Here is a 27,989-nt window from a genome sequence, read left to right as displayed (position 1 = left end):
TTAGCTTTGGCCATGCCCTAGTACTACTGTCGCCTAGGAAACGGGGCGGGGCAACGACGCTAGCGAAGCGTCAGACGGAGCTGATAGGTGGAAGTGCTGCATGACACCATAGCGTGCCATGGTTCCATCGGTGTGGTGACACTGGGAGGTGAAGCGCAGTGTAATCTGCAGCTTCACATCTCCTGCACGTCGCGCTGTTAATCGGACCTCCATAATCATCTTCTTACCAGGTAAGTCAGTCACTCACACAACGACATTTTACTAGTAAAATAACAATAACCTGCAGGTTTATATGAGTAATTGACTTATTGAAATCGTATAAATAAAGTTTCTTATTTAGCACTTTAAAATAGCTGTGGTGTAAAACCGAACCCTGTCAGTAACCATTTCTACGGGCTGTTATCTTAACGTATTAAGCGCTTTTGACCAGACGCTGTAGAAATCAAACCAATCGATCCCGTTTCAAACTGTCAGATTATCATCGGGCATCCTCGGGAAGCTCTTCGGTTTACATGTGTTATGTTGTAGCCCCGCTGCAGCATGCTGACCCGCGTGTTCCGTGCCCACGGGCTCGTGGTGGCCTCTCACCCCTGGGAGGTGATTGTGGGGACAGTCACCCTCACTGTCTGCATGATGTCCATGAACATGTTCACTGGGAATGACCAGATATGTGGCTGGAACTTCGACTGCCCCAAAACAGAGGTGAGCAAAGGATCAGTGTCAATAATAACAAGTGGTGCGATTTTATTCTATTAATTCTATTGTTTTTTTATTATTGCAGGAGATTCTGAGCAGTGACGTCATCATCCTCACCATTACGCGTTGTATCGCCATCGTCTATATTTACTTCCAGTTCCAGAACCTGAGACAGCTGGGGTCCAAATACATTTTAGGTATCAGTGCTCGTGTGTTTGTAGGACATGCCGGTGATGTTTCTCCCTTTTGACCTGACTCCGTCTGCGTTTCCTGTAGGCATCGCTGGCCTTTTCACCATCTTCTCCAGCTTTGTATTCAGCACAGTTGTCATTCACTTTCTTGATAAGGAGCTCACTGGCCTCAAGTAAGGACACACTCGATAAAAAGGTCCTTTTTTCAGGAGCTCTTTCAGAAACGTGCGATAAAGAGTTTGATCCTGTCTTTCAGTGAGGCTTTGCCCTTCTTTCTGCTTCTCATCGACCTCTCCAAAGCATGCGCTCTCGCCAAGTTTGCCTTGAGCTCCAGTTCTCAGGTATGCACTATTATATTTTGGTTTTTATTGCCACATCCTAACAGCAGCGGAGAAACTGATATGTCACTCATATGTTTTCAGGATGAAGTGAGGGATAACATTGCTCATGGGATGGCGGTACTTGGACCTGCCTTTACTTTGGATGCTCTGGTGGAATGCTTAGTGATCGGAGTGGGAACCATGTCAGGTATGTGCTCCTGTTGGGTGTTCGCATTAGGAGAGACTAGCTTGTGGGTTCCTGAGCTTGTTTTCCACAGTTTCCATGAACCGATGTCAGACACAAACATACTGTTTTACATGTAACCTGAAGCCACTTTTACGTTGCTGTGAAGTAAGCACTGTTTGAATCATCTGTTTTCACAGCTTGCTGGAAGCTGTCGTGTATTTATGTCTGGTCACTTTAGCACCAGTTGAGTTTCCCACATGTTTGACTATTAATCACAAGTTTTCTTCTATTTGTGAAATCATTTGGACATAACTGCATTAGTAATCAGATCAAAGGTTGTCTGACTGCACATTAGTGCCAGGTGTGGTTTCTTCCCCCACAGGTCACCAAGCTGGACACTACGCTGAATTTATCATTGCTGTTGTAATAGTGGACAGACTTTAGAAACTGAGTGTTGCTGTAGAAAGTGAATAACGCCTTTCTGTGATTATGATGCTATAGAGGTGTGACTTGTTGTCGAGCGGATATCTGTGTGGTGTCTTGCAGGTGTAAGGCAGTTGGAAATCATGTGCTGCTTTGGATGCATGTCTGTCTTGGCCAACTACTTTGTGTTCATGACTTTCTTCCCAGCATGTGTTTCCCTGTTGCTGGAGGTAAGGGCACAGCTTTCCTGCATGTGTCTGACATGTTGATGTTTGTGCGGGTTTCTTTGATTGTTCCTGTTATTTGTTCGTTCAGCTGTCCCGCGAGAGTCAGGGGGGCCATCCTATCTGGCAGCTCAACGATTTGTCCAGAGCAATGGAGGAGGAGGACAACAAACCCAATCCTGTAACACAGAGGGTCAAAATGATCATGGTAAGCTTCTAACGGGTTACTTAGTGTCTTTGTCTTTATTTGAAGAATTGTGTAATGTTTGTCTCTGCTCCACGTTCAGTCTCTCGGCCTGGTCATGGTTCATGCTCACAGCCGCTGGATTGCTGAACCATTGTCCATAAACTCTGCAGTGGACATGCTCGGGGTCGGCATGGAGCTGGACCACTTCTCACCCAGGAGAATTGAGCCGGATAAACCTCTTTGGCAGTTCTACCTCACGAGGTGATGCAGTAGTTTAGGTTGTTTTAATTTAACGTTCGCACAGTTGTGATAACTGCCCCATGGAGCATTGCACATGCTGTTGAGCTGCTGAACGTATGAGACTTTCTGTGTGAGACATAAAGGGCAAAAACTCTGTTCTGTGAAGAGATGGGTGGTCAGGGTCACCTGTGCTTTGTGTTTGTGTTCATAATGGAATTGCAGAGTTTTCCTGGACATTCCTGTTGTTGTGCTTTTGTGAAGTGAAACATGTTCCTCTTCATCTTACCTTACAGGATGATAACTATGGACATAGAGCAAATGATCTGTCTGCTCTTGGCCCTGCTGCTGGCTATCAAGTACATCTTCTTTGAACAGGCTGAGATGGAATCCACGCTGTCACTGAAGAACCCCATCTCCCTTTCCACACACACCCTAAATCCTCCATCCCCATCCGAGCCCTGCTGCAGGGAGGATCTAGTTACGTCACGATGCCACGCCCCCGCTCACACCATGGCTGTTCCAGGACCCGCCCATAAGGAGGAGAGAGGTGTGTCTACTGATAGTGGTAAAACAGACGGACTTGTTAGCGCTTTGTTATCAAATTCAACCTTGTTATCCTAGACGAGGTTATCCGGCCCCTGTCTGCTGCCGACAACGATCATCATCCAAGGAGCTTCTTTGTAACGAGGGAAGAAGAATCCAAGTCTGAGAGCACGGAGAACATGCTCCCCCAAAAGCCCAGAGACCTGAACCACTGTGTGACCATCCTCAACGACCCTAAGGTCAGCCATTAGACGCAAATCGCTGAAGCCCGTCTTCGAAAAACTCGTTCCACAAACGTTTAGTCATTTTCTTTGTTTCGAATCATGCGATATTAAAACTGTTGCCATCAGTTGTGATCTTTTAAAGAATGCTAATAATTTCCCACACATATCTGCTCAGGCATCAGTTGTATATGTGCTGGACTTCAGGGTCGTTATGTTGCTTTGAACGCACTTATGCTGACATAACATGTTATGTTGTTGGTAATGAAAGGAGCTCGTTTCAATCAGAGTATAGAATCAAGTTACTGACCTCATCAGGTAGGTAGTCGAGGGTGTCGGCCTCAGCGGCTTTGGTGTGAATGTGGAGAAGAGGGGAAAACAATGGCCCCCAAACAGGAAGTGTTTCCAGGTGGAGGCCATTGACATGTTTGTCCTTCCTCATCTTTTCTGACTCATGTCGTTTCCCTTTCAGTTGAAACGGTTCAGCTTTATCACAGGAAGACTGACAAGCCCACAAAAAGTTTCAACTTTTGATTTAGTAAGAGCAGCTAACTGCAGCTACAAGATGGGACTGCCTTCACTTTAAAGCAGACCTGACCCCGCCTACCTCCACCTCGTTCAGTTGCAGTTTGATAAGTTAAACAGATCACCTCTACTTAAAGAGAAAATACCTGCACAAAGGTGTGATCTGCAGTGATTGTAGAGCTGCAGTTTACACACACTCGTCACGGACGCCACGGTAACCTCAGACGCATTGATGTCTTTGAACTGTTCTTTTTCCAACTGGAAAGATTTTCAAAAACAAGAATTTGGTTCACAAGTTTGAATTTTCTGTCATTTGTGTGGTAAAAGTACAAACACGGGGTCAAAAGTACTCATACACACAGCAGCTACTTTAAATAAACTCTGCCAATGATGCAGGAATCATGTGGCCGACGTGCAGCTTACAAAGTAACATTAAACCAAATTACCATGAAATTCAATGAATTAGTGAATGTTTGACCACAGCGTGCATGTAGTCCACAGCATTTACTGCTGAGTTAGGACTGTGTAGATATTTATATAAGCAGCATGTATGGTGTCAATGCCAACAGTCATCATCATTTAATGAACTGGCTATGACCTGTTTTCCATAATGTTTATTTGTTGTGGGGGGAAAATGACATGTTTATGAAGACGTTTCAGAATTATTTCAGTCTTTTAGTTATTTTATCTTACTGTATATTATTTTATTATCTTACTGTATATTATTTTATTATCATGTATTTAAAATAAATCCCCAGTGTCTGGTCTGCGCAGACTATAACTGACCGTGAGTCTGGTTGTTGCAGCTGGGCCCTCGTTTCCTGAGTGATGCTGAGGTGATGCTCCTGGTCAGCTCTAAACACATCCCTGCCTACAAACTGGAAGCCATCATGGAGACCGCAGAGCGAGGCGTGGCCATTAGAAGAAAAATGTTATCAACCAAGCTTCCCTGTTCCTCTGCGCTCTCCTCTTTACCGTACACAAACTATGACTACTCGAAGGTGAGACACAACTACGTTCTCCTCTGTTGTCGTCTAATTTCTGCCTGAACTGCTCCAAACTTACCTCAACATTTCAAGCAAAGGGCCTTACCACGGGGCAAGGACAGGAGGAAGACTTTAGTAGTGTGTTGTACCTGTTACACATTCTTTGTTATAAGCTATCACCACACAACTGTAATGACTGTTCACACACATCATAGCAAAGTCTTGTTTATAAAGTAAAGTTTGTTTTGATAAACAGGAAGTGACAAAGCGCTGGGTAAAACAAAGAAAACAGGCACCAAACAGATCAAACAAAAGGTCAAAGGTCATTTAAGGTTAAGAAACTCAACAGAAGCTTTATTAAAACAAACACTTGTAACTGCAACATCTGACCATGTGAGCCTAGTTATACTGATCATTACCATTTATAATTATTAATATAACTGTAACATTAATGAACACAGAGCATTGCAGCCTGACCCACAGAGCAGTGGGAGGAAAGCTCAGGTGTATTTACAGTCGCACAGGTGACAACATGATGGAGCATCACGTCGTACAGGAGGAGCACACGTACACACTACAAGAACTGTACACACTGAAAAGTACACAGTCAGTATAATGAGCGGGCCGTCTCAGCGTGACCCACTGTATATGTTAGCTGTGTGTAATGTGTTGGGACATTTATGATTACAGCTGCTCTGCTGTATCTGTGTTACTTATTTTAGTTGCTGTTCTTACTGTCCTGAAGCACCTGTGACCAAATGATTTCCTCTGAGATTAATAAAGTTCTCACGTTCTTTTCTCTCACCTTATTTACTGGGATGTGGTGGTGATTCCCAGTACAGTATTAATTTTCTGAGAAACTATTTTGGTACAAACATCAATTCTTAGATTTAAAATAAAATGTCACTAAGTTATTTTGAACACAGCCCTTGTTTCCCAGGTTGTCGGCACCTGCTGTGAGAACGTGATTGGCTATGTGCCCGTACCTGTGGGTGTGGCTGGACCACTACTTCTGGATGGGAAACAGTTCCAAGTTCCCATGGCAACTACAGAAGGCTGCTTGGTCGCCAGCACCAACCGCGGCTGTCGAGCAATCGCAGTGAGTGTTGCATGTGTTGTTACTGCTACTCTGCATGTGCTGCAGGACGAGTTACAGCATGAACGCAGTATATGAAAACACTGTGAACCATGTGTCGATATTTACCATATATATGTGTGTGTGTGTGTGTGTGTGTGTGTAGCTGGGTGGGGGAGCCCGTAGTCGTATCTTGGCTGACAGCATGACTCGGGGCCCTGTAGTCAGACTGCCCTCTGCCTGCCGTGCTGCTGAAGTCAAAGCCTGGCTGGAGAGCACCGACGGTTTTCAGGCCATCAGAGCCGCCTTTGACAACACCAGCAGGTAAACTGGTCTGCAGTGTGTGTTTGTGTGTCTGTCTGTGTGTCTGCAGTGTCTGTTTGTGTGTCTGTTTGTGTGTCTGCAGTGTCTGTTTGTGTGTCTGTCTGTGTGTCTGCAGTGTCTGTTTGTGTGTCTGTTTGTGTGTCTGTCTGTGTGTCTGCAGTGTCTGTGTGTCTGTTTGTGTGTCTGTTTGTGTGTCTGCAGTGTCTGTTTGTGTGTCTGTTTGTGTGTCTGCAGTCTCTGTTTGTGTGTCTGTTTGTGTGTCTGCAGTGTCTGTTTGTGTGTCTGTTTGTGTGTCTGTTTGTGTGTCTGTTTGTGTGTCTGCAGTCTCTGTTTGTGTGTCTGTTTGTGTGTCTGCAGTGTCTGTTTGTGTGTCTGTTTGTGTGTCTGCAGTCTCTGTTTGTGTGTCTGTTTGTGTGTCTGTCTGTGTGTCTGCAGTGTCTGTTTGTGTGTCTGTTTGTGTGTCTGTTTGTGTGTCTGCAGTCTCTGTTTGTGTGTCTGTTTGTGTGTCTGTCTGTGTGTCTGCAGTCTCTGTTTGTGTGTCTGTTTGTGTGTCTGTCTGTGTGTCTGCAGTGTCTGTTTGTGTGTCTGTCTGTGTGTCTGCAGTCTCTGTTTGTGTGTCTGATTGTGTGTCTGCAGTCTCTGTTTGTGTGTCTGTTTGTGTGTCTGTCTGTGTGTCTGCAGTTTCTGTTTGTGTGTCTGTTTGTGTGTCTGCAGTCTCTGTTTGTGTGTCTGTTTGTGTGTCTGTCTGTGTGTCTGCCGTCTCTGTTTGTGTGTCTGCAGTGTCTGTTTGTGTGTCTGTTTGTGTGTCTGCAGTGTCTGTTTGTGTGTCTGCAGTGTCTGTTTGTGTGTCTGTCTGTGTGTCTGCAGTCTCTGTCTGTGTGTCTGCAGTGTCTGTTTGTTTGTGTGTCTGTCTGTGTGTCTGCAGTGTCTGTTTGTGTGTCTGTTTGTGTGTCTGCAGTCTCTGTTTGTGTGTCTGCAGTGTCTGTTTGTGTGTCTGTTTGTGTGTCTGTTTGAGTGTCTGTTTGTGTGTCTGTCTGTGTGTCTGCAGTGTCTGTTTGTGTGTCTGTTTGTGTGTCTGTCTGTGTGTCTGCAGTCTCTGTTTGTGTGTCTGTTTGTGTGTCTGCAGTGTCTGTTTGTGTGTCTGTTTGTCTGTCTGTCTGTGTGTCTGCAGTCTCTGTTTGTGTGTCTGTTTGTGTGTCTGCAGTGTCTGTTTGTGTGTCTGTTTGTGTGTTTGCAGTGTCTGTTTGTGTGTCTGTCTGTGTGTCTGCAGTCTCTGTTTGTGTGTCTGTTTGTGTGTCTGTCTGTGTGTCTGCAGTGTCTGTTTGTGTGTCTGTTTGTGTGTCTGCAGTCTCTGTTTGAGTGTCTGTTTGTGTGTCTGTCTGTGTGTCTGCAGTCTCTGTTTGTGTGTCTGTTTGTGTGTCTGTTTGTGTGTCTGCAGTCTCTGTTTGTGTGTCTGTTTGTGTGTCTGCAGTCTCTGTTTGTGTGTCTGTTTGTGTGTCTGTTTGAGTGTCTGTTTGTGTGTCTGTCTGTGTGTCTGCAGTCTCTGTTTGTGTGTCTGTTTGTGTGTCTGTTTGTGTGTCTGCAGTCTCTGTTTGTGTGTCTGCAGTGTGTGTTTGTGTGTCTGTTTGTGTGTCTGCAGTGTCTGTTTGTGTGTCTGTTTGTGTGTCTGTTTGTCTGTGTGTCTGTGTGTCTGCAGTCTCTGTTTGTGTGTCTGTTTGTGTGTCTGCAGTGTCTGTTTGTGTGTCTGTTTGTGTGTTTGCAGTGTCTGTTTGTGTGTCTGTTTGTGTGTCTGCAGTGTCTGTTTGTGTGTCTGTTTGTGTGTCTGTTTGTGTGTCTGCAGTGTCTGTTTGTGTGTCTGTCTGTGTGTCTGCAGTCTCTGTTTGTGTGTCTGTTTGTGTGTCTGCAGTCTCTGTTTGTGTGTCTGTTTGTGTGTCTGCAGTGTGTGTTTGTGTGTCTGTCTGTGTGTCTGCAGTGTCTGTTTGTGTGTCTGTTTGTGTGTCTGCAGTGTGTGTTTGTGTGTCTGTTTGTGTGTCTGTCTGTGTGTCTGCAGTGTCTGTTTGTGTGTCTGTCTGTGTGTCTGCAGTCTCTGTTTGTGTGTCTGTTTGTGTGTCTGCAGTCTCTGTTTGTGTGTCTGTTTGTGTGTCTGCAGTGTCTGTTTGTGTGTCTGCAGTGTCTGTTTGTGTGTCTGTTTGTGTGTCTGCAGTGTCTGTTTGTGTGTCTGTGTGTCTGCAGTGTCTGTTTGTGTGTCTGTTTGTGTGTCTGTGTGTCTGCAGTGTCTGTTTGTGTGTCTGTCTGTGTGTCTGCAGTCTCTGTTTGTGTGTCTGTCTGTGTGCCTGCAGTGTCTGTTTGTGTGTCTGTCTGTGTGTCTGCAGTCTCTGTTTGTGTGTCTGTCTGTGTGTCTGCAGTGTCTGTTTGTGTGTCTGTGTGTCTGCAGTCTCTGTTTGTGTGTCTGTTTGTGTGTCTGTTTGTGTGTCTGCAGTCTCTGTTTGTGTGTCTGTTTGTGTGTCTGCAGTGTCTGTTTGTGTGTCTGTTTGTGTGTCTGCAGTCTCTGTTTGTGTGTCTGTTTGTGTGTCTGTCTGTGTGTCTGCAGTGTCTGTTTGTGTGTCTGTTTGTGTGTCTGTCTGTGTGTCTGCAGTGTCTGTTTGTGTGTCTGTTTGTGTGTCTGTTTGTGTGTCTGCAGTGTCTGTTTGTGTGTCTGTTTGTGTGTCTGTTTGTGTGTCTGTCTGTGTGTCTGCAGTCTCTGTTTGTGTGTCTGTTTGTGTGTCTGTCTGTGTGTCTGCAGTCTCTGTTTGTGTGTCTGTTTGTGTGTCTGTTTGTGTGTCTGCAGTCTCTGTTTGTGTGTCTGTTTGTGTGTCTGCAGTCTCTGTTTGTGTGTCTGTTTGTGTGTCTGCAGTGTGTGTTTGTGTGTCTGTTTGTGTGTCTGCAGTGTCTGTTTGTGTGTCTGTTTGTGTGTCTGTTTGTGTGTCTGTTTGTGTGTCTGTTTGTGTGTCTGTCTGTGTGTCTGCAGTCTCTGTTTGTGTGTCTGTTTGTGTGTCTGCAGTGTCTGTTTGTGTGTCTGTTTGTGTGTCTGCAGTCTCTGTTTGTGTGTCTGTTTGTCTGTCTGTCTGTGTGTCTGCAGTGTCTGTTTGTGTGTCTGTTTGTCTGTCTGTCTGTGTGTCTGCAGTCTCTGTTTGTGTGTCTGTTTGTGTGTCTGCAGTGTCTGTTTGTGTGTCTGTCTGTGTGTCTGCAGTGTCTGTTTGTGTGTCTGTTTGTGTGTCTGCAGTGTCTGTTTGTGTGTCTGTTTGTGTGTCTGTCTGTGTGTCTGCAGTGTCTGTTTGTGTGTCTTTTTTAGTGTCTGTCTGTGTGTCTGCAGTCTCTGTTTGTGTGTCTGTTTGTGTGTCTGTCTGTGTGTCTGCAGTGTCTGTTTGTGTGTCTGTTTGTGTCTGCAGTCTCTGTTTGTGTGTCTGTTTGTGTGTCTGCAGTGTCTGTTTGTGTGTCTGTCTGTGTGTCTGCAGTGTCTGTTTGTGTGTCTGTCTGTGTGTCTGCAGTGTCTGTTTGTGTGTCTGTCTGTGTGTCTGCAGTCTCTGTTTGTGTGTCTGTTTGTGTGTCTGCAGTGTCTGTTTGTGTGTCTGTTTGTGTGTCTGCAGTGTCTGTTTGTGTGTCTGTTTGTGTGTCTGTCTGTGTGTCTGCAGTGTCTGTTTGTGTGTCTGTTTGTGTGTCTGTCTGTGTGTCTGCAGTGTCTGTTTGTGTGTTTGTTTGTGTGTCTGTTTGTGTGTCTGCAGTGTCTGTTTGTGTGTCTGTTTGTGTGTCTGTTTGTGTGTCTGTCTGTGTGTCTGCAGTCTCTGTTTGTGTGTCTGTTTGTGTGTGTCTGTCTGTGTGTCTGCAGTCTCTGTTTGTGTGTCTGTTTGTGTCTGTTTGTGTGTCTGCAGTCTCTGTTTGTGTGTCTGTTTGTGTGTCTGCAGTGTGTGTTTGTGTGTCTGTTTGTGTGTCTGCAGTGTGTGTTTGTGTGTCTGTTTGTGTGTCTGCAGTGTGTGTTTGTGTGTCTGTCTGTGTGTCTGCAGTCTCTGTTTGTGTGTCTGTTTGTGTGTCTGCAGTGTCTGTTTGTGTGTCTGTTTGTGTGTTTGCAGTGTCTGTTTGTGTGTCTGTTTGTCTGTCTGTCTGTGTGTCTGCAGTGTCTGTTTGTGTGTCTGTCTGTGTGTCTGCAGTCTCTGTTTGTGTGTCTGTTTGTGTGTCTGCAGTCTCTGTTTGTGTGTCTGTTTGTGTGTCTGCAGTGTGTGTTTGTGTGTCTGTCTGTGTGTCTGCAGTGTCTGTTTGTGTGTCTGTTTGTGTGTCTGCAGTGTCTGTTTGTGTGTCTGTTTGTGTGTCTGTCTGTGTGTCTGCAGTCTCTGTTTGTGTGTCTGTTTGTGTGTCTGTCTGTGTGTCTGCAGTGTCTGTTTGTGTGTCTGTCTGTGTGTCTGCAGTCTCTGTTTGTGTGTCTGTTTGTGTGTCTGCAGTCTCTGTTTGTGTGTCTGTTTGTGTGTCTGCAGTCTCTGTTTGTGTGTCTGTTTGTGTGTCTGCAGTGTCTGTTTGTGTGTCTGCAGTGTCTGTTTGTGTGTCTGTTTGTGTGTCTGCAGTGTCTGTTTGTGTGTCTGTGTGTCTGCAGTGTCTGTTTGTGTGTCTGTTTGTGTGTCTGTGTGTCTGCAGTGTCTGTTTGTGTGTCTGTGTGTCTGCAGTGTCTGTTTGTGTGTCTGTTTGTGTGTCTGTGTGTCTGCAGTGTCTGTTTGTGTGTCTGTTTGTGTGTCTGTCTGTGTGTCTGCAGTCTCTGTTTGTGTGTCTGTTTGTGTGTCTGTCTGTGTGTCTGCAGTGTCTGTTTGTGTGTCTGTCTGTGTGTCTGCAGTCTCTGTTTGTGTGTCTGTTTGTGTGTCTGCAGTCTCTGTTTGTGTGTCTGTTTGTGTGTCTGTCTGTGTGTCTGCAGTGTCTGTTTGTGTGTCTGCAGTCTCTGTTTGTGTGTCTGTTTGTGTGTCTGTTTGTGTGTCTGCAGTCTCTGTTTGTGTGTCTGTTTGTGTGTCTGCAGTCTCTGTTTGTGTGTCTGTTTGTGTGTCTGTTTGAGTGTCTGTTTGTGTGTCTGTCTGTGTGTCTGCAGTCTCTGTTTGTGTGTCTGTTTGTGTGTCTGTTTGTGTGTCTGCAGTCTCTGTTTGTGTGTCTGCAGTGTGTGTTTGTGTGTCTGTTTGTGTGTCTGCAGTGTCTGTTTGTGTGTCTGTTTGTGTGTCTGTTTGTCTGTGTGTCTGTGTGTCTGCAGTCTCTGTTTGTGTGTCTGTTTGTGTGTCTGCAGTGTCTGTTTGTGTGTCTGTTTGTGTGTTTGCAGTGTCTGTTTGTGTGTCTGTTTGTGTGTCTGCAGTGTCTGTTTGTGTGTCTGTTTGTGTGTCTGTGTGTCTGCAGTCTCTGTTTGTGTGTCTGTTTGTGTGTCTGTCTGTGTGTCTGCAGTGTCTGTTTGTGTGTCTGTTTGTGTGTCTGCAGTCTCTGTTTGAGTGTCTGTTTGTGTGTCTGTCTGTGTGTCTGCAGTCTCTGTTTGTGTGTCTGTTTGTGTGTCTGTTTGTGTGTCTGCAGTCTCTGTTTGTGTGTCTGTTTGTGTGTCTGCAGTCTCTGTTTGTGTGTCTGTTTGTGTGTCTGTTTGAGTGTCTGTTTGTGTGTCTGTCTGTGTGTCTGCAGTCTCTGTTTGTGTGTCTGTTTGTGTGTCTGTTTGTGTGTCTGCAGTCTCTGTTTGTGTGTCTGCAGTGTGTGTTTGTGTGTCTGTTTGTGTGTCTGCAGTGTCTGTTTGTGTGTCTGTTTGTGTGTCTGTTTGTCTGTGTGTCTGTGTGTCTGCAGTCTCTGTTTGTGTGTCTGTTTGTGTGTCTGCAGTGTCTGTTTGTGTGTCTGTTTGTGTTTGCAGTGTCTGTTTGTGTGTCTGTTTGTGTGTCTGCAGTGTCTGTTTGTGTGTCTGTTTGTGTGTCTGTTTGTGTGTCTGCAGTGTCTGTTTGTGTGTCTGTCTGTGTGTCTGCAGTCTCTGTTTGTGTGTCTGTTTGTGTGTCTGCAGTCTCTGTTTGTGTGTCTGTTTGTGTGTCTGCAGTGTGTGTTTGTGTGTCTGTCTGTGTGTCTGCAGTGTCTGTTTGTGTGTCTGTTTGTGTGTCTGCAGTGTGTGTTTGTGTGTCTGTTTGTGTGTCTGTCTGTGTGTCTGCAGTGTCTGTTTGTGTGTCTGTCTGTGTGTCTGCAGTCTCTGTTTGTGTGTCTGTTTGTGTGTCTGCAGTCTCTGTTTGTGTGTCTGTTTGTGTGTCTGCAGTGTCTGTTTGTGTGTCTGCAGTGTCTGTTTGTGTGTCTGTTTGTGTGTCTGCAGTGTCTGTTTGTGTGTCTGTGTGTCTGCAGTGTCTGTTTGTGTGTCTGTTTGTGTGTCTGTGTGTCTGCAGTGTCTGTTTGTGTGTCTGTCTGTGTGTCTGCAGTCTCTGTTTGTGTGTCTGTCTGTGTGCCTGCAGTGTCTGTTTGTGTGTCTGTCTGTGTGTCTGCAGTCTCTGTTTGTGTGTCTGTCTGTGTGTCTGCAGTGTCTGTTTGTGTGTCTGTGTGTCTGCAGTCTCTGTTTGTGTGTCTGTTTGTGTGTCTGTTTGTGTGTCTGCAGTCTCTGTTTGTGTGTCTGTTTGTGTGTCTGCAGTGTCTGTTTGTGTGTCTGTTTGTGTGTCTGCAGTCTCTGTTTGTGTGTCTGTTTGTGTGTCTGTCTGTGTGTCTGCAGTGTCTGTTTGTGTGTCTGTTTGTGTGTCTGTCTGTGTGTCTGCAGTGTCTGTTTGTGTGTCTGTTTGTGTGTCTGTTTGTGTGTCTGCAGTGTCTGTTTGTGTGTCTGTTTGTGTGTCTGTTTGTGTGTCTGTCTGTGTGTCTGCAGTCTCTGTTTGTGTGTCTGTTTGTGTGTCTGTCTGTGTGTCTGCAGTCTCTGTTTGTGTGTCTGTTTGTGTGTCTGTTTGTGTGTCTGCAGTCTCTGTTTGTGTGTCTGTTTGTGTGTCTGCAGTCTCTGTTTGTGTGTCTGTTTGTGTGTCTGCAGTGTGTGTTTGTGTGTCTGTTTGTGTGTCTGCAGTGTCTGTTTGTGTGTCTGTTTGTGTGTCTGTTTGTGTGTCTGTTTGTGTGTCTGTTTGTGTGTCTGTCTGTGTGTCTGCAGTCTCTGTTTGTGTGTCTGTTTGTGTGTCTGCAGTGTCTGTTTGTGTGTCTGTTTGTGTGTCTGCAGTCTCTGTTTGTGTGTCTGTTTGTCTGTCTGTCTGTGTGTCTGCAGTGTCTGTTTGTGTGTCTGTTTGTCTGTCTGTCTGTGTGTCTGCAGTCTCTGTTTGTGTGTCTGTTTGTGTGTCTGCAGTGTCTGTTTGTGTGTCTGTCTGTGTGTCTGCAGTGTCTGTTTGTGTGTCTGTTTGTGTGTCTGCAGTGTCTGTTTGTGTGTCTGTTTGTGTGTCTGTCTGTGTGTCTGCAGTGTCTGTTTGTGTGTCTTTTTTAGTGTCTGTCTGTGTGTCTGCAGTCTCTGTTTGTGTGTCTGTTTGTGTGTCTGTCTGTGTGTCTGCAGTGTCTGTTTGTGTGTCTGTTTGTGTCTGCAGTCTCTGTTTGTGTGTCTGTTTGTGTGTCTGCAGTGTCTGTTTGTGTGTCTGTCTGTGTGTCTGCAGTGTCTGTTTGTGTGTCTGTCTGTGTGTCTGCAGTGTCTGTTTGTGTGTCTGTCTGTGTGTCTGCAGTCTCTGTTTGTGTGTCTGTTTGTGTGTCTGCAGTGTCTGTTTGTGTGTCTGTTTGTGTGTCTGCAGTGTCTGTTTGTGTGTCTGTTTGTGTGTCTGTCTGTGTGTCTGCAGTGTCTGTTTGTGTGTCTGTTTGTGTGTCTGTCTGTGTGTCTGCAGTGTCTGTTTGTGTGTTTGTTTGTGTGTCTGTTTGTGTGTCTGCAGTGTCTGTTTGTGTGTCTGTTTGTGTGTCTGTTTGTGTGTCTGTCTGTGTGTCTGCAGTCTCTGTTTGTGTGTCTGTTTGTGTGTGTCTGTCTGTGTGTCTGCAGTCTCTGTTTGTGTGTCTGTTTGTGTCTGTTTGTGTGTCTGCAGTCTCTGTTTGTGTGTCTGTTTGTGTGTCTGCAGTGTGTGTTTGTGTGTCTGTTTGTGTGTCTGCAGTGTGTGTTTGTGTGTCTGTTTGTGTGTCTGCAGTGTGTGTTTGTGTGTCTGTCTGTGTGTCTGCAGTCTCTGTTTGTGTGTCTGTTTGTGTGTCTGCAGTGTCTGTTTGTGTGTCTGTTTGTGTGTTTGCAGTGTCTGTTTGTGTGTCTGTTTGTCTGTCTGTCTGTGTGTCTGCAGTGTCTGTTTGTGTGTCTGTCTGTGTGTCTGCAGTCTCTGTTTGTGTGTCTGTTTGTGTGTCTGCAGTCTCTGTTTGTGTGTCTGTTTGTGTGTCTGCAGTGTGTGTTTGTGTGTCTGTCTGTGTGTCTGCAGTGTCTGTTTGTGTGTCTGTTTGTGTGTCTGCAGTGTCTGTTTGTGTGTCTGTTTGTGTGTCTGTCTGTGTGTCTGCAGTCTCTGTTTGTGTGTCTGTTTGTGTGTCTGTCTGTGTGTCTGCAGTGTCTGTTTGTGTGTCTGTCTGTGTGTCTGCAGTCTCTGTTTGTGTGTCTGTTTGTGTGTCTGCAGTCTCTGTTTGTGTGTCTGTTTGTGTGTCTGCAGTCTCTGTTTGTGTGTCTGTTTGTGTGTCTGCAGTGTCTGTTTGTGTGTCTGCAGTGTCTGTTTGTGTGTCTGTTTGTGTGTCTGCAGTGTCTGTTTGTGTGTCTGTGTGTCTGCAGTGTCTGTTTGTGTGTCTGTTTGTGTGTCTGTGTGTCTGCAGTGTCTGTTTGTGTGTCTGTGTGTCTGCAGTGTCTGTTTGTGTGTCTGTTTGTGTGTCTGTGTGTCTGCAGTGTCTGTTTGTGTGTCTGTTTGTGTGTCTGTCTGTGTGTCTGCAGTCTCTGTTTGTGTGTCTGTTTGTGTGTCTGTCTGTGTGTCTGCAGTGTCTGTTTGTGTGTCTGTCTGTGTGTCTGCAGTCTCTGTTTGTGTGTCTGTTTGTGTGTCTGCAGTCTCTGTTTGTGTGTCTGTTTGTGTGTCTGTCTGTGTGTCTGCAGTGTCTGTTTGTGTGTCTGCAGTCTCTGTTTGTGTGTCTGTTTGTGTGTCTGTTTGTGTGTCTGCAGTCTCTGTTTGTGTGTCTGTTTGTGTGTCTGTCTGTGTGTCTGCCGTCTCTGTTTGTGTGTCTGCAGTGTCTGTTTGTGTGTCTGTTTGTGTCTGCAGTGTCTGTTTGTGTGTCTGTTTGTGTGTCTGTTTGTGTGTCTGCAGTGTCTGTTTGTGTGTCTGCAGTGTCTGTTTGTGTGTCTGTTTGTGTGTCTGCAGTGTCTGTTTGTGTGTCTGTTTGTGTGTCTGCAGTGTCTGTTTGTGTGTCTGTTTGTGTGTCTGTTTGTGTGTCTGCAGTGTCTTTTTGTGTGTCTGTTTGTGTGTCTGCAGTGTCTGTTTGTGTGTCTGTTTGTGTGTCTGCAGTGTCTGTTTGTGTGTCTGTTTGTGTGTCTGTTTGTGTGTCTGCAGTGTCTGTTTGTGTGTCTGTCTGTGTGTCTGCAGTGTCTGTTTGTTTGTGTGTCTGTCTGTGTGTCTGCAGTGTCTGTTTGTGTGTCTGCAGTCTCTGTTTGTGTGTCTGCAGTGTCTGTTTGTGTGTCTGTTTGTGTGTCTGCAGTCTCTGTTTGTGTGTCTGTTTGTGTGTCTGCAGTCTCTGTTTGTGTGTCTGCAGTGTCTGTTTGTATGTCTGTTTGTGTGTCTGTTTGTGTGGCTGTTTGTGTGTCTGTCTGTGTGTCTGCAGTCTCTGTTTGTGTGTCTGTTTGTGTGTCTGCAGTGTCTGTTTGTGTGTCTGTTTGTCTGTCTGTCTGTGTGTCTGCAGTCTCTGTTTGTGTGTCTGTTTGTGTGTCTGCAGTGTCTGTTTGTGTGTCTGTTTGTGTGTTTGCAGTGTCTGTTTGTGTGTCTGTCTGTGTGTCTGCAGTCTCTGTTTGTGTGTCTGTTTGTGTGTCTGTCTGTGTGTCTGTCTGTGTGTCTGCAGTGTCTGTTTGTGTGTCTGTCTGTGTGTCTGCAGTGTCTGTTTGTGTGTCTGTTTGTGTGTCTGTTTGAGTGTCTGTTTGTGTGTCTGTCTGTGTGTCTGCAGTCTCTGTTTGTGTGTCTGTTTGTGTGTCTGTTTGTGTGTCTGCAGTCTCTGTTTGTGTGTCTGTTTGTGTGTCTGCAGTCTCTGTTTGTGTGTCTGTTTGTGTGTCTGCAGTGTGTGTTTGTGTGTCTGTTTGTGTGTCTGCAGTGTCTGTTTGTGTGTCTGTTTGTGTGTCTGTTTGTCTGTCTGTGTGTCTGTTTGTGTGTCTGCAGTCTCTGTTTGTGTGTCTGTTTGTGTGTCTGCAGTGTCTGTTTGTGTGTCTGTTTGTGTGTTTGCAGTGTCTGTTTGTGTGTCTGTTTGTGTGTCTGCAGTGTCTGTTTGTGTGTCTGTTTGTCTGTCTGTCTGTGTGTCTGCAGTCTCTGTTTGTGTGTCTGTTTGTGTGTCTGCAGTGTCTGTTTGTGTGTCTGTTTGTCTGTCTGTCTGTGTGTCTGCAGTGTCTGTTTGTGTGTCTGTCTGTGTGTCTGCAGTGTCTGTTTGTGTGTCTGTTTGTGTGTCTGTCTGTGTGTCTGCAGTGTCTGTGTGTCTGTTTGTGTGTCTGTTTGTGTGTCTGCAGTGTCTGTTTGTGTGTCTGTTTGTGTGTCTGCAGTCTCTGTTTGTGTGTCTGTTTGTGTGTCTGCAGTGTCTGTTTGTGTGTCTGTTTGTGTGTCTGTTTGTGTGTCTGTTTGTGTGTCTGCAGTCTCTGTTTGTGTGTCTGTTTGTGTGTCTGCAGTCTCTGTTTGTGTGTCTGTTTGTGTGTCTGCAGTGTGTGTTTGTGTGTCTGTTTGTGTGTCTGCAGTGTGTGTTTGTGTGTCTGTTTGTGTGTCTGCAGTGTGTGTTTGTGTGTCTGTCTGTGTGTCTGCAGTCTCTGTTTGTGTGTCTGTTTGTGTGTCTGCAGTGTCTGTTTGTGTGTCTGTTTGTGTGTTTGCAGTGTCTGTTTGTGTGTCTGTTTGTCTGTCTGTCTGTGTGTCTGCAGTGTCTGTTTGTGTGTCTGTCTGTGTGTCTGCAGTCTCTGTTTGTGTGTCTGTTTGTGTGTCTGCAGTCTCTGTTTGTGTGTCTGTTTGTGTGTCTGCAGTGTGTGTTTGTGTGTCTGTCTGTGTGTCTGCAGTGTCTGTTTGTGTGTCTGTTTGTGTGTCTGCAGTGTCTGTTTGTGTGTCTGTTTGTGTGTCTGTCTGTGTGTCTGCAGTCTCTGTTTGTGTGTCTGTTTGTGTGTCTGTCTGTGTGTCTGCAGTGTCTGTTTGTGTGTCTGTCTGTGTGTCTGCAGTCTCTGTTTGTGTGTCTGTTTGTGTGTCTGCAGTCTCTGTTTGTGTGTCTGTTTGTGTGTCTGCAGTGTCTGTTTGTGTGTCTGCAGTGTCTGTTTGTGTGTCTGTTTGTGTGTCTGCAGTGTCTGTTTGTGTGTCTGTGTGTCTGCAGTGTCTGTTTGTGTGTCTGTTTGTGTGTCTGTGTGTCTGCAGTGTCTGTTTGTGTGTCTGTTTGTGTGTCTGTCTGTGTGTCTGCAGTCTCTGTTTGTGTGTCTGTTTGTGTGTCTGTCTGTGTGTCTGCAGTGTCTGTTTGTGTGTCTGTCTGTGTGTCTGCAGTCTCTGTTTGTGTGTCTGTTTGTGTGTCTGCAGTCTCTGTTTGTGTGTCTGTTTGTGTGTCTGTCTGTGTGTCTGCAGTGTCTGTTTGTGTGTCTGCAGTCTCTGTTTGTGTGTCTGTTTGTGTGTCTGTTTGTGTGTCTGCAGTCTCTGTTTGTGTGTCTGTTTGTGTGTCTGTCTGTGTGTCTGCCGTCTCTGTTTGTGTGTCTGCAGTGTCTGTTTGTGTGTCTGTTTGTGTCTGCAGTGTCTGTTTGTGTGTCTGTTTGTGTGTCTGTTTGTGTGTCTGCAGTGTCTGTTTGTGTGTCTGCAGTGTCTGTTTGTGTGTCTGTTTGTGTGTCTGCAGTGTCTGTTTGTGTGTCTGTTTGTGTGTCTGCAGTGTCTGTTTGTGTGTCTGTTTGTGTGTCTGTTTGTGTGTCTGCAGTGTCTTTTTGTGTGTCTGTTTGTGTGTCTGCAGTGTCTGTTTGTGTGTCTGTTTGTGTGTCTGCAGTGTCTGTTTGTGTGTCTGTTTGTGTGTCTGTTTGTGTGTCTGCAGTGTCTGTTTGTGTGTCTGTCTGTGTGTCTGCAGTGTCTGTTTGTTTGTGTGTCTGTCTGTGTGTCTGCAGTGTCTGTTTGTGTGTCTGCAGTCTCTGTTTGTGTGTCTGCAGTGTCTGTTTGTGTGTCTGTTTGTGTGTCTGCAGTCTCTGTTTGTGTGTCTGTTTGTGTGTCTGCAGTCTCTGTTTGTGTGTCTGCAGTGTCTGTTTGTATGTCTGTTTGTGTGTCTGTTTGTGTGGCTGTTTGTGTGTCTGTCTGTGTGTCTGCAGTCTCTGTTTGTGTGTCTGTTTGTGTGTCTGCAGTGTCTGTTTGTGTGTCTGTTTGTCTGTCTGTCTGTGTGTCTGCAGTCTCTGTTTGTGTGTCTGTTTGTGTGTCTGCAGTGTCTGTTTGTGTGTCTGTTTGTGTGTTTGCAGTGTCTGTTTGTGTGTCTGTCTGTGTGTCTGCAGTCTCTGTTTGTGTGTCTGTTTGTGTGTCTGTCTGTGTGTCTGTCTGTGTGTCTGCAGTGTCTGTTTGTGTGTCTGTCTGTGTGTCTGCAGTGTCTGTTTGTGTGTCTGTTTGTGTGTCTGTTTGAGTGTCTGTTTGTGTGTCTGTCTGTGTGTCTGCAGTCTCTGTTTGTGTGTCTGTTTGTGTGTCTGTTTGTGTGTCTGCAGTCTCTGTTTGTGTGTCTGTTTGTGTGTCTGCAGTCTCTGTTTGTGTGTCTGTTTGTGTGTCTGCAGTGTGTGTTTGTGTGTCTGTTTGTGTGTCTGCAGTGTCTGTTTGTGTGTCTGTTTGTCTGTCTGTGTGTCTGTTTGTGTGTCTGCAGTCTCTGTTTGTGTGTCTGTTTGTGTGTCTGCAGTGTCTGTTTGTGTGTCTGTTTGTGTGTTTGCAGTGTCTGTTTGTGTGTCTGTTTGTGTGTCTGCAGTGTCTGTTTGTGTGTCTGTTTGTCTGTCTGTCTGTGTGTCTGCAGTCTCTGTTTGTGTGTCTGTTTGTGTGTCTGCAGTGTCTGTTTGTGTGTCTGTTTGTCTGTCTGTCTGTGTGTCTGCAGTGTCTGTTTGTGTGTCTGTCTGTGTGTCTGCAGTGTCTGTTTGTGTGTCTGTTTGTGTGTCTGTCTGTGTGTCTGCAGTGTCTGTGTGTCTGTTTGTGTGTCTGTTTGTGTGTCTGCAGTGTCTGTTTGTGTGTCTGTTTGTGTGTCTGCAGTCTCTGTTTGTGTGTCTGTTTGTGTGTCTGCAGTGTCTGTTTGTGTGTCTGTTTGTGTGTCTGTTTGTGTGTCTGTTTGTGTGTCTGCAGTCTCTGTTTGTGTGTCTGTTTGTGTGTCTGCAGTGTCTGTTTGTGTGTCTGTTTGTGTGTCTGCAGTCTCTGTTTGTGTGTCTGTTTGTGTGTCTGTCTGTGTGTCTGCAGTGTCTGTTTGTGTGTCTGTTTGTGTGTCTGTTTGTGTGTCTGCAGTCTCTGTTTGTGTGTCTGTTTGTGTGTCTGTCTGTGTGTCTGCAGTCTCTGTTTGTGTGTCTGTTTGTGTGTCTGTCTGTGTGTCTGCAGTGTCTGTTTGTGTGTCTGTCTGTGTGTCTGCAGTCTCTGTTTGTGTGTCTGATTGTGTGTCTGCAGTCTCTGTTTGTGTGTCTGTTTGTGTGTCTGTCTGTGTGTCTGCAGTTTCTGTTTGTGTGTCTGTTTGTGTGTCTGCAGTCTCTGTTTGTGTGTCTGTTTGTGTGTCTGTTTGTGTGTCTGCAGTCTCTGTTTGTGTGTCTGTTTGTGTGTCTGTCTGTGTGTCTGCCGTCTCTGTTTGTGTGTCTGCAGTGTCTGTTTGTGTGTCTGTTTGTGTGTCTGCAGTGTCTGTTTGTGTGTCTGCAGTGTCTGTTTGTGTGTCTGTCTGTGTGTCTGCAGTCTCTGTCTGTGTGTCTGCAGTGTCTGTTTGTTTGTGTGTCTGTCTGTGTGTCTGCAGTGTCTGTTTGTGTGTCTGTTTGTGTGTCTGCAGTCTCTGTTTGTGTGTCTGCAGTGTCTGTTTGTGTGTCTGTTTGTGTGTCTTTTTGAGTGTCTGTTTGTGTGTCTGTCTGTGTGTCTGCAGTGTCTGTTTGTGTGTCTGTTTGTGTGTCTGTCTGTGTGTCTGCAGTCTCTGTTTGTGTGTCTGTTTGTGTGTCTGCAGTGTCTGTTTGTGTGTCTGTTTGTCTGTCTGTCTGTGTGTCTGCAGTCTCTGTTTGTGTGTCTGTTTGTGTGTCTGCAGTGTCTGTTTGTGTGTCTGTTTGTGTGTTTGCAGTGTCTGTTTGTGTGTCTGTCTGTGTGTCTGCAGTCTCTGTTTGTGTGTCTGTTTGTGTGTCTGTCTGTGTGTCTGCAGTGTCTGTTTGTGTGTCTGTTTGTGTGTCTGCAGTCTCTGTTTGAGTGTCTGTTTGTGTGTCTGTCTGTGTGTCTGCAGTCTCTGTTTGTGTGTCTGTTTGTGTGTCTGTTTGTGTGTCTGCAGTCTCTGTTTGTGTGTCTGTTTGTGTGTCTGCAGTCTCTGTTTGTGTGTCTGTCTGTGTGTCTGCAGTGTCTGTTTGTGTGTCTGTTTGTGTGTCTGCAGTCTCTGTTTGTGTGTCTGTTTGTGTGTCTGCAGTGTCTGTTTGTGTGTCTGTTTGTGTGTCTGCAGTCTCTGTTTGTGTGTCTGCAGTCTCTGTTTGTGTGTCTGTTTGTGTGTCTGTTTGTGTGTCTGCAGTGTCTGTTTGTGTGTCTGTTTGTGTGTCTGCAGTCTCTGTTTGTGTGTCTGTTTGTGTGTCTGCAGTCTCTGTTTGTGTGTCTGTTTGTCTGTCTGTCTGTGTGTCTGCAGTCTCTGTTTGTGTGTCTGTTTGTGTGTCTGCAGTCTCTGTTTGTGTGTCTGTCTGTGTGTCTGCAGTCTCTGTTTGTGTGTCTGTTTGTGTGTCTGCAGTCTCTGTTTGTGTGTCTGTTTGTCTGTCTGTTTGTGTGTCTGCAGTGTCTGTTTGTGTGTCTGTTTGTCTGTCTGTCTGTGTGTCTGCAGTCTCTGTTTGTGTGTCTGTTTGTGTGTCTGCAGTGTCTGTTTGTGTGTCTGTTTGTCTGTCTGTTTGTGTGTCTGTTTGTGTGTCTGTTTGTGTGTCTGTCTGTGTGTCTGCAGTGTCTGTTTGTGTGTCTGTTTGTGTGTCTGCAGTCTCTGTTTGTGTGTCTGTTTGTGTGTCTGCAGTGTCTGTTTGTGTGTCTGTTTGTGTGTCTGCAGTCTCTGTTTGTGTGTCTGCAGTCTCTGTTTGTGTGTCTGTTTGTGTGTCTGTTTGTGTGTCTGCAGTGTCTGTTTGTGTGTCTGTTTGTGTGTCTGCAGTCTCTGTTTGTGTGTCTGTTTGTGTGTCTGCAGTCTCTGTTTGTGTGTCTGTTTGTCAGTCTGTCTGTGTGTCTGCAGTCTCTGTTTGTGTGTCTGTTTGTGTGTCTGCAGTCTCTGTTTGTGTGTCTGTCTGTGTGTCTGCAGTCTCTGTTTGTGTGTCTGTTTGTGTGTCTGCAGTCTCTGTTTGTGTGTCTGTTTGTGTGTCTGCAGTGTCTGTTTGTGTGTCTGTTTGTCTGTCTGTTTGTGTGTCTGCAGTCTCTGTTTGTGTGTCTGTTTGTGTGTCTGCAGTGTCTGTTTGTGTGTCTGTTTGTCTGTCTGTCTGTGTGTCTGCAGTCTCTGTTTGTGTGTCTGTTTGTCTGTCTGTGTGTGTGTCTGCAGTCTCTGTTTGTGTGTCTGTTTGTGTGTCTGCAGTGTCTGTTTGTGTGTCTGTTTGTCTGTCTGTCTGTGTGTCTGCAGTCTCTGTTTGTGTGTCTGTTTGTGTGTCTGCAGTCTCTGTTTGTGTGTCTGTCTGTGTGTCTGCAGTGTCTGTTTGTGTGTCTGTTTGTCTGTCTGTCTGTGTGTCTGCAGTCTCTGTTTGTGTGTCTGTTTGTGTGTCTGCAGTCTCTGTTTGTGTGTCTGTTTGTGTGTCTGCAGTCTCTGTCTGTGTGTCTGCAGTCTCTGTTTGTGTGTCTGCAGTGTCTGTTTGTGTGTCTGTCTGTGTGTCTGTCTGTGTGTCTGCAGTCTCTGTTTGTGTGTCTGTTTGTGTGTCTGCAGTCTCTGTTTGTGTGTCTGTTTGTGTGTCTGCAGTCTCTGTCTGTGTGTCTGCAGTCTCTGTTTGTGTGTCTGTTTGTGTGTCTGCAGTCTCTGTTTGTGTGTCTGTTTGTGTGTCTGCAGTCTCTGTCTGTGTGTCTGCAGTGTCTGTTTGTGTGTCTGTCTGTGTGTCTGTCTGTGTGTCTGCAGTCTCTGTCTGTGTGTCTGCAGTCTCTGTTTGTGTGTCTGTCTGTGTGTCTGCAGTCTCTGTTTGTGTGTCTGTTTGTGTGTCTGCAGTCTCTGTTTGTGTGTCTGTCTGTGTGTCTGCAGTCTCTGTTTGTGTGTCTGCAGTGTGTGTTGTTCCTGTGTGACGGAGGACTGCTGTCTGCAGGTTTGCGAGGCTTCAGAAGCTGCTGGTGGGTCTGGCAGGGAGAAATCTTTATATCCGCTTCCATTCAAAGACTGGAGATGCGATGGGGATGAACATGATCTCTAAGGTAACTGTGGTCGTGTCTGCAGCTTCGTTTAATGTGGAGAAACACACGTGTTGTTTTGTTAAAGGGATTTCTGCGACATCACCCGTCGCCTACTGGTGGTGGTCAGAGGGCCCGGTGGCGCCAGTGTCCGGCAGCCTCGCCTCTGTCAGTGCGCCCCAGGGTGGCTGTGGCTACAATGTAGCTCCATCACCAGTGTGTGCATGTGTGTGTGAATGGGTGGATGTGGTGTAAAGTGCTTTGGGGTCCTTAGGGACTAAGTGAAGCGTTATACAAATACAGGCCATTTACCGTTTACTTACACCATCACCCAGTGCTCACTCATACTGGATTAACAAAGGTTCTTATTCAGCACTTCTGGAAACACTGTTTTAGATGGATCAGCGTTTCTCAACATGAACCTGCGTCGCTGTGTCAGATGCATTTATGACGTAGCAACCATACGTGATGAATCTGATCTACCCGCAGGGCACAGAGGAGGCTCTGAGGTTACTGCAGCAGCACTTCCCAGAGCTGCAGGTGGTGGCTGTTAGTGGGAACTACTGCACAGACAAGAAGCCAGCTGCCATCAACTGGATCGAGGGCCGGGGAAAGTCTGCTGTCTGCGAAGCCACCATCCCTGCCAAGGTGGTCAGAGAGGTAGGAAGCACTGTGTAACCTTTACTGGGACTAACTGTCTGCCAATAGAGTTTCAGCAGAAACCTGCAGTGAAGCAAACTTTCACTTTAGAAGATGCACGTACTGACTCTGCTTTTTAGAGAAGTATTAAATCTAAGCACAACCTTAAGGGTTAAAAACAGTCTGACAGAAAACAGGATTCAATTTGTCACACAAAACTGAAGAAACAGGATCTAAGTTCAAAATTATTGATCATAACACTCAGAAGTCTGATGGACCTTTATCGTCTCTCTAACAGGATGACGTCACAGAGCACAACTGTGTGGTTTTACCCACCAGGTGCAGTTAGAGTTCTTTACCTGTGCTACCTATGAGTCACTGGGTGTGTCCCATCTGGAGACTCCAGTGTCCTCCTGGGGGACCTGCTGAGCTGAACCACAGTTTGTTCACAGGAAAAAAACTATTTGAATGTCCAGAAGAGTTTCGAGGACTTGAAAAATGACGCTGATATTTAAACTCTCTGCTGTTCTTAGTCTGACAGGATCTTCCTCCACAGTTTGAGTCAAACATGTTGATCTGATCAATCATTCAGTGCTTTTTTATTTTCTGCGGCACAAAACACTGAACTTCAGAATCACATTCTTTATAACACAATACTGTGAGAGTGCACGCAGTACTGTGTCACAAAGAATCACTACTGTGTGCACAGTGGGGTGAGAAGTGTTTGGCCCTCGTGTATTTATGTTTGTCACACCCCAATGTTTCCGATCATTAAACGAATGTAAACTTTAGACAAAGACAGCATGCAGTTTGTAAATGAAGGTGTTTATGATTTAACCTACATGAAGAACATCTTTCTGGCAGAGACTCGTCTTTAATCGAAACACTACACTCACATCTAAAATTCTATTTTCATTTGAAAAGATTTGAATTTTAAAAAGTATTTAAAGTATTTCCTGTTGTCATTTAACAACGACTCGCTGTTTGAGAACAGCTCCACCTGTCAGGTCTCTGATGTAGCTCATTGGAAGCAAACCGTGGCTGCACTTTTCATGAATCGCTTTGATGGTTTGTAAAAGGACGACAGCGTTTCATGCTGCTGTCTCGGTCTCGCTCCCTTCAGGTTTTGAAAACAAGCACAGAGGCTCTGGTGGAAGTTAACATCAACAAGAACCTGGTGGGTTCAGCCATGGCAGGAAGCATCGGAGGTTTTAATGCACATTCAGCCAACCTGGTCACAGCCATCTACATAGCATGTGGACAGGTAAATGACCTGTGAGGAAATGCTGTGCATCACAGCTATTCCCATGTGTCCTGTGTTAATGTGTGTGTGTGTGTGTGTGTGTGTGTGTGTGTGTGTGTGTGTGTGTGTGTGTGTGTGTGTGTGTGTCCTGTGTTAATGTGTGTGTGTGTGTGTGTGTGTGTGTGCACACAGGACCCAGCTCAGTCAGTGGGCAGCAGTAACTGCATCACCCTCATGGAGCCGTCAGGCCCAGCAGGAGACGACCTGCACATCTGCTGTACTATGCCATCTATAGAGCTGGGCACTGTAGGAGGAGGGACCAACCTGCCTCCACAACAGGCCTGTCTGCAGGTACGAGCACATCAAGCATGTCAAGCAACCGAAGATCAACAGTTAACACTGGGCAGTCCTTTTCATTTTGAAGTGGTTACACAACTGTTAGATGTTTAGGATCATGTAATATTGTTCAGTTAGAGGTGTCAGTAATGACAATGACTGATGGATGCGTGGTGCACGGTCTGAGTGCATGAAGAGCTGAGCAGGAGGGAAGCCTGCAGGGTGAGCACAAAGTAAGAGGCCGTAAAAACTGTCAGTCGTGTAACTCGCTGCTGTGACAGTAGATCAGTGAGTCACGTGAAAAGAGTTTAGCAGGCTGCTAGCTAAGATGACGGGAGAGAAACAAAGCAAACCCGTTTACAGTCGGTCATCTGCAGCAGGAAAAGTGAAAACAATGACGTTCCACTGAAGCAGGCGTAGCTTCCTCAACAATCCTTTCAAAGCTCTTTTCAAAAAGACTTTGATTCAATAAAGACAGTTTTTATTTCTGCTTCCCTCCCAGTTCGTGTCTGTCTGGACGATTACAAATCAGTGACACGTGTCCCCGAGCACCTTTTATTAAACACACAGTGAACACGCCACACATTTACTTTATGCAGATGTTAAATGTCCAGCAGTGTCCGTAAAAACAAAACATTTTGGATTTCAGCTTGGACCGTGTCTCCATGACGACTGTTTTTAGTTTGCACAGTCTGTTGTTGTACCTGTGCGTCTGCAGTGAGTCACAACTAAAAACTCGATTTGATTTTAGGACCAAGTGCAAGTGTGAGCAGAGGTATATGGCGTGCTGGTGCACAGTGACACAAACATGTCACAGTCGTGTGGTTTTTAGATCCTTACATGGATAAATGGATTAGCAGCACTGTTTCATTCAAAGCTGCATCCGTGGAAGGATTTGGTTGCCATATAACTTGTGTGTTCATGTGTGTGTAGATGCTGGGTGTGCAAGGAGCCAGTCAGGACTGTCCAGGTGAGAACGCCCGACAGCTGGCCAGGATCGTGTGTGCCACGGTACTCGCTGGAGAGCTCTCACTGATGGCTGCTCTGGCTGCTGGGCATCTGGTCAAGAGTCACATGACCCACAACAGGTAAGAGCCTGTAATCCAGTGTTGGAGTTACGTCATTATAAACTGCAATGGGATTTAAAAACAAAATCTGTGTGTGTGTGTGTGTGTGTGTGTGTGTGTGTGTGTGTGTGTGTGTGTGTGTGTGTGTGTGTGTGTGTGTGTGTGTGTGTCTCGATGGGGGGGTTCTCGTAGGACAAAGGGGGGCCTTGCAGAAACAGTTTGGGAACCACCTTCTTAGACTAATTTGTATTTGTGTTTGTACAAACTCTCACCTAATGATTCTTTATCTACAGCCAGTCAAACAGAAGCGCTGCACTTCACTGAAGCAAGCAGACTGATTTGTGTTATTGAGCTGCTCCTGATATTGCAGGGCTGTCACAGTGTTGTCCAAATCAGAAGAATTCCCTATAATGAATTGTAATAATGAATAATTCATTTCAATGATTGTGTTATACTTAAAATGTGAATGTCAATAATCATTATTTAATTCTACCAACCACAGAGATCTAATGAATCTATTCTGTCTTTGTTTTGGTGCAACGACGCCATGATGGCACCTGTTCTGACTCTTCTGTTCACAGGTCGAAGGTAAACCTGCAGGAGGCAGGAACGTGCACCAGGGAAGCATCGTGAAAGAACAGCTGGGTCTGCTGGGAAAACTCACGTGGCCAATCGGAAAGGGGCGAGTGATTCATCACTGACCTTAAAGACGATTCAAATCAAAGAGACTTTCTGCTCAGCAGTTTCTATTCTGACATTAAAGGATGAATCCGTATGTTTACATGAACAATCAGTTCATGACTTCTTTTATTTCAGCAGAATGATGTAAGCTTTACAGCCCACTGGAGTCAAATTAAAATGCCTCCCCTCCTACGTCCAGTCTGTGAGCTGTGAATACAAATACCATCATACGGGTCACTGATGTGTGAGACATGCTGTTTATCACACTTTATGCTTCATAATTATTTCATTTCCTTGTCTAACAAGGACACGTTTCAGCTGTTAAACATTCAGTCTGCACTTCAGCCTTCGAGAACTACTGATTACATTTGGCTGGTTTTATAAAAACGTGTCCACATCCTGACACAAACACTACAATACTGCACAAAAGTAAAAGCACATGTGGTAATGCAACAGTAGCTGACTGTCTTTGACCATAATCGCACACGTGACAGCAACATTAGCATTGCTGCTGCAGACATGTGTGGATCCCACAGAAGAAATCATAACACACAAGCTTAACCACAGCTTTATGTGCTGGAAATGGCAAAGCAACAAAACTGGAACGAAGCTGAGTTACAGGCTGACAGAAGGTCACGCACCACGAGGGAGCTCACAACGGACAACAAAGGGAACAGCCCACAGCTGACACTAATCCAGATCAAAGGAAGCAAAATCACAGATTAGAATTAGAGAGGAGACTATCAAAATAAAACAGGGAAACAGCAGAGAGACCCAGGCTGGGAATCAGTGGACTCAGATGAAGTCAGGACCAAACCCGTACAGAGAACCAGAACAGCAACACCTCCCCAGCCCCAAAGACTCAGGACCATGACAAACCCCATCACACATCGCTCATGGTGCTGGTGGTGGAGGTCAGTCAGTTGGCCTGTTGTTTCTTCTTCTTTCAGCTGCTCTCTGTAGGGTCGCCCACAGAAGGTCGTCACCCTCTTCCTCACCCACTGCATGCCCTTCATCACTGCATCCACGAGCCTCCTCATTGGTCTGTTTCTTTTCCTCATTTCTGAGAGCTCCATTTTCTGGATCCCTTAAGTAATTTAAGCAGATGAAAATCTGAAAATTGTGTTGTGTATTCAGCCCCCTGTGCTCTGATACCCCTAAACAAAACCCAGTGATATCAGTGGCCTTTAGAAGTCACCTAATTAGATAATCAAGTTGGA

General features: G+C 45.7%; 1 protein-coding gene across 1 annotated transcript; it reads left to right on the top strand.

Moving 5' to 3' along the window:
- The first annotated feature begins 93 nt into the window (after positions 1 to 93).
- hmgcra (3-hydroxy-3-methylglutaryl-CoA reductase a) lies at positions 94 to 26,878 on the top strand. Its single transcript, XM_080893538.1, has 20 exons — positions 94 to 230; positions 529 to 702; positions 782 to 893; positions 973 to 1,060; positions 1,144 to 1,228; positions 1,310 to 1,415; positions 1,941 to 2,047; positions 2,133 to 2,249; positions 2,329 to 2,489; positions 2,762 to 3,015; positions 3,090 to 3,250; positions 4,564 to 4,758; positions 5,684 to 5,842; positions 5,985 to 6,142; positions 22,722 to 22,827; positions 23,293 to 23,463; positions 24,566 to 24,706; positions 24,878 to 25,036; positions 25,955 to 26,109; positions 26,670 to 26,878. The coding sequence occupies exons 2-20, from the start codon at positions 541 to 543 to the stop codon at positions 26,719 to 26,721; spliced, it is 2,649 nt and encodes an 882-aa protein (XP_080749664.1). The 5' UTR covers positions 94 to 230; positions 529 to 540; the 3' UTR covers positions 26,722 to 26,878.
- Positions 26,879 to 27,989: the final 1,111 nt, after the last annotated feature.

Source organism: Rhamphochromis sp. 'chilingali' (genome assembly GCF_963969265.1).
Source record: "Rhamphochromis sp. 'chilingali' genome assembly, chromosome: 10".
NCBI classification, from domain to species: Eukaryota; Metazoa; Chordata; class Actinopteri; order Cichliformes; family Cichlidae; genus Rhamphochromis; species Rhamphochromis sp. 'chilingali'.
This window is presented reverse-complemented; position numbering and strand designations above follow the sequence as displayed.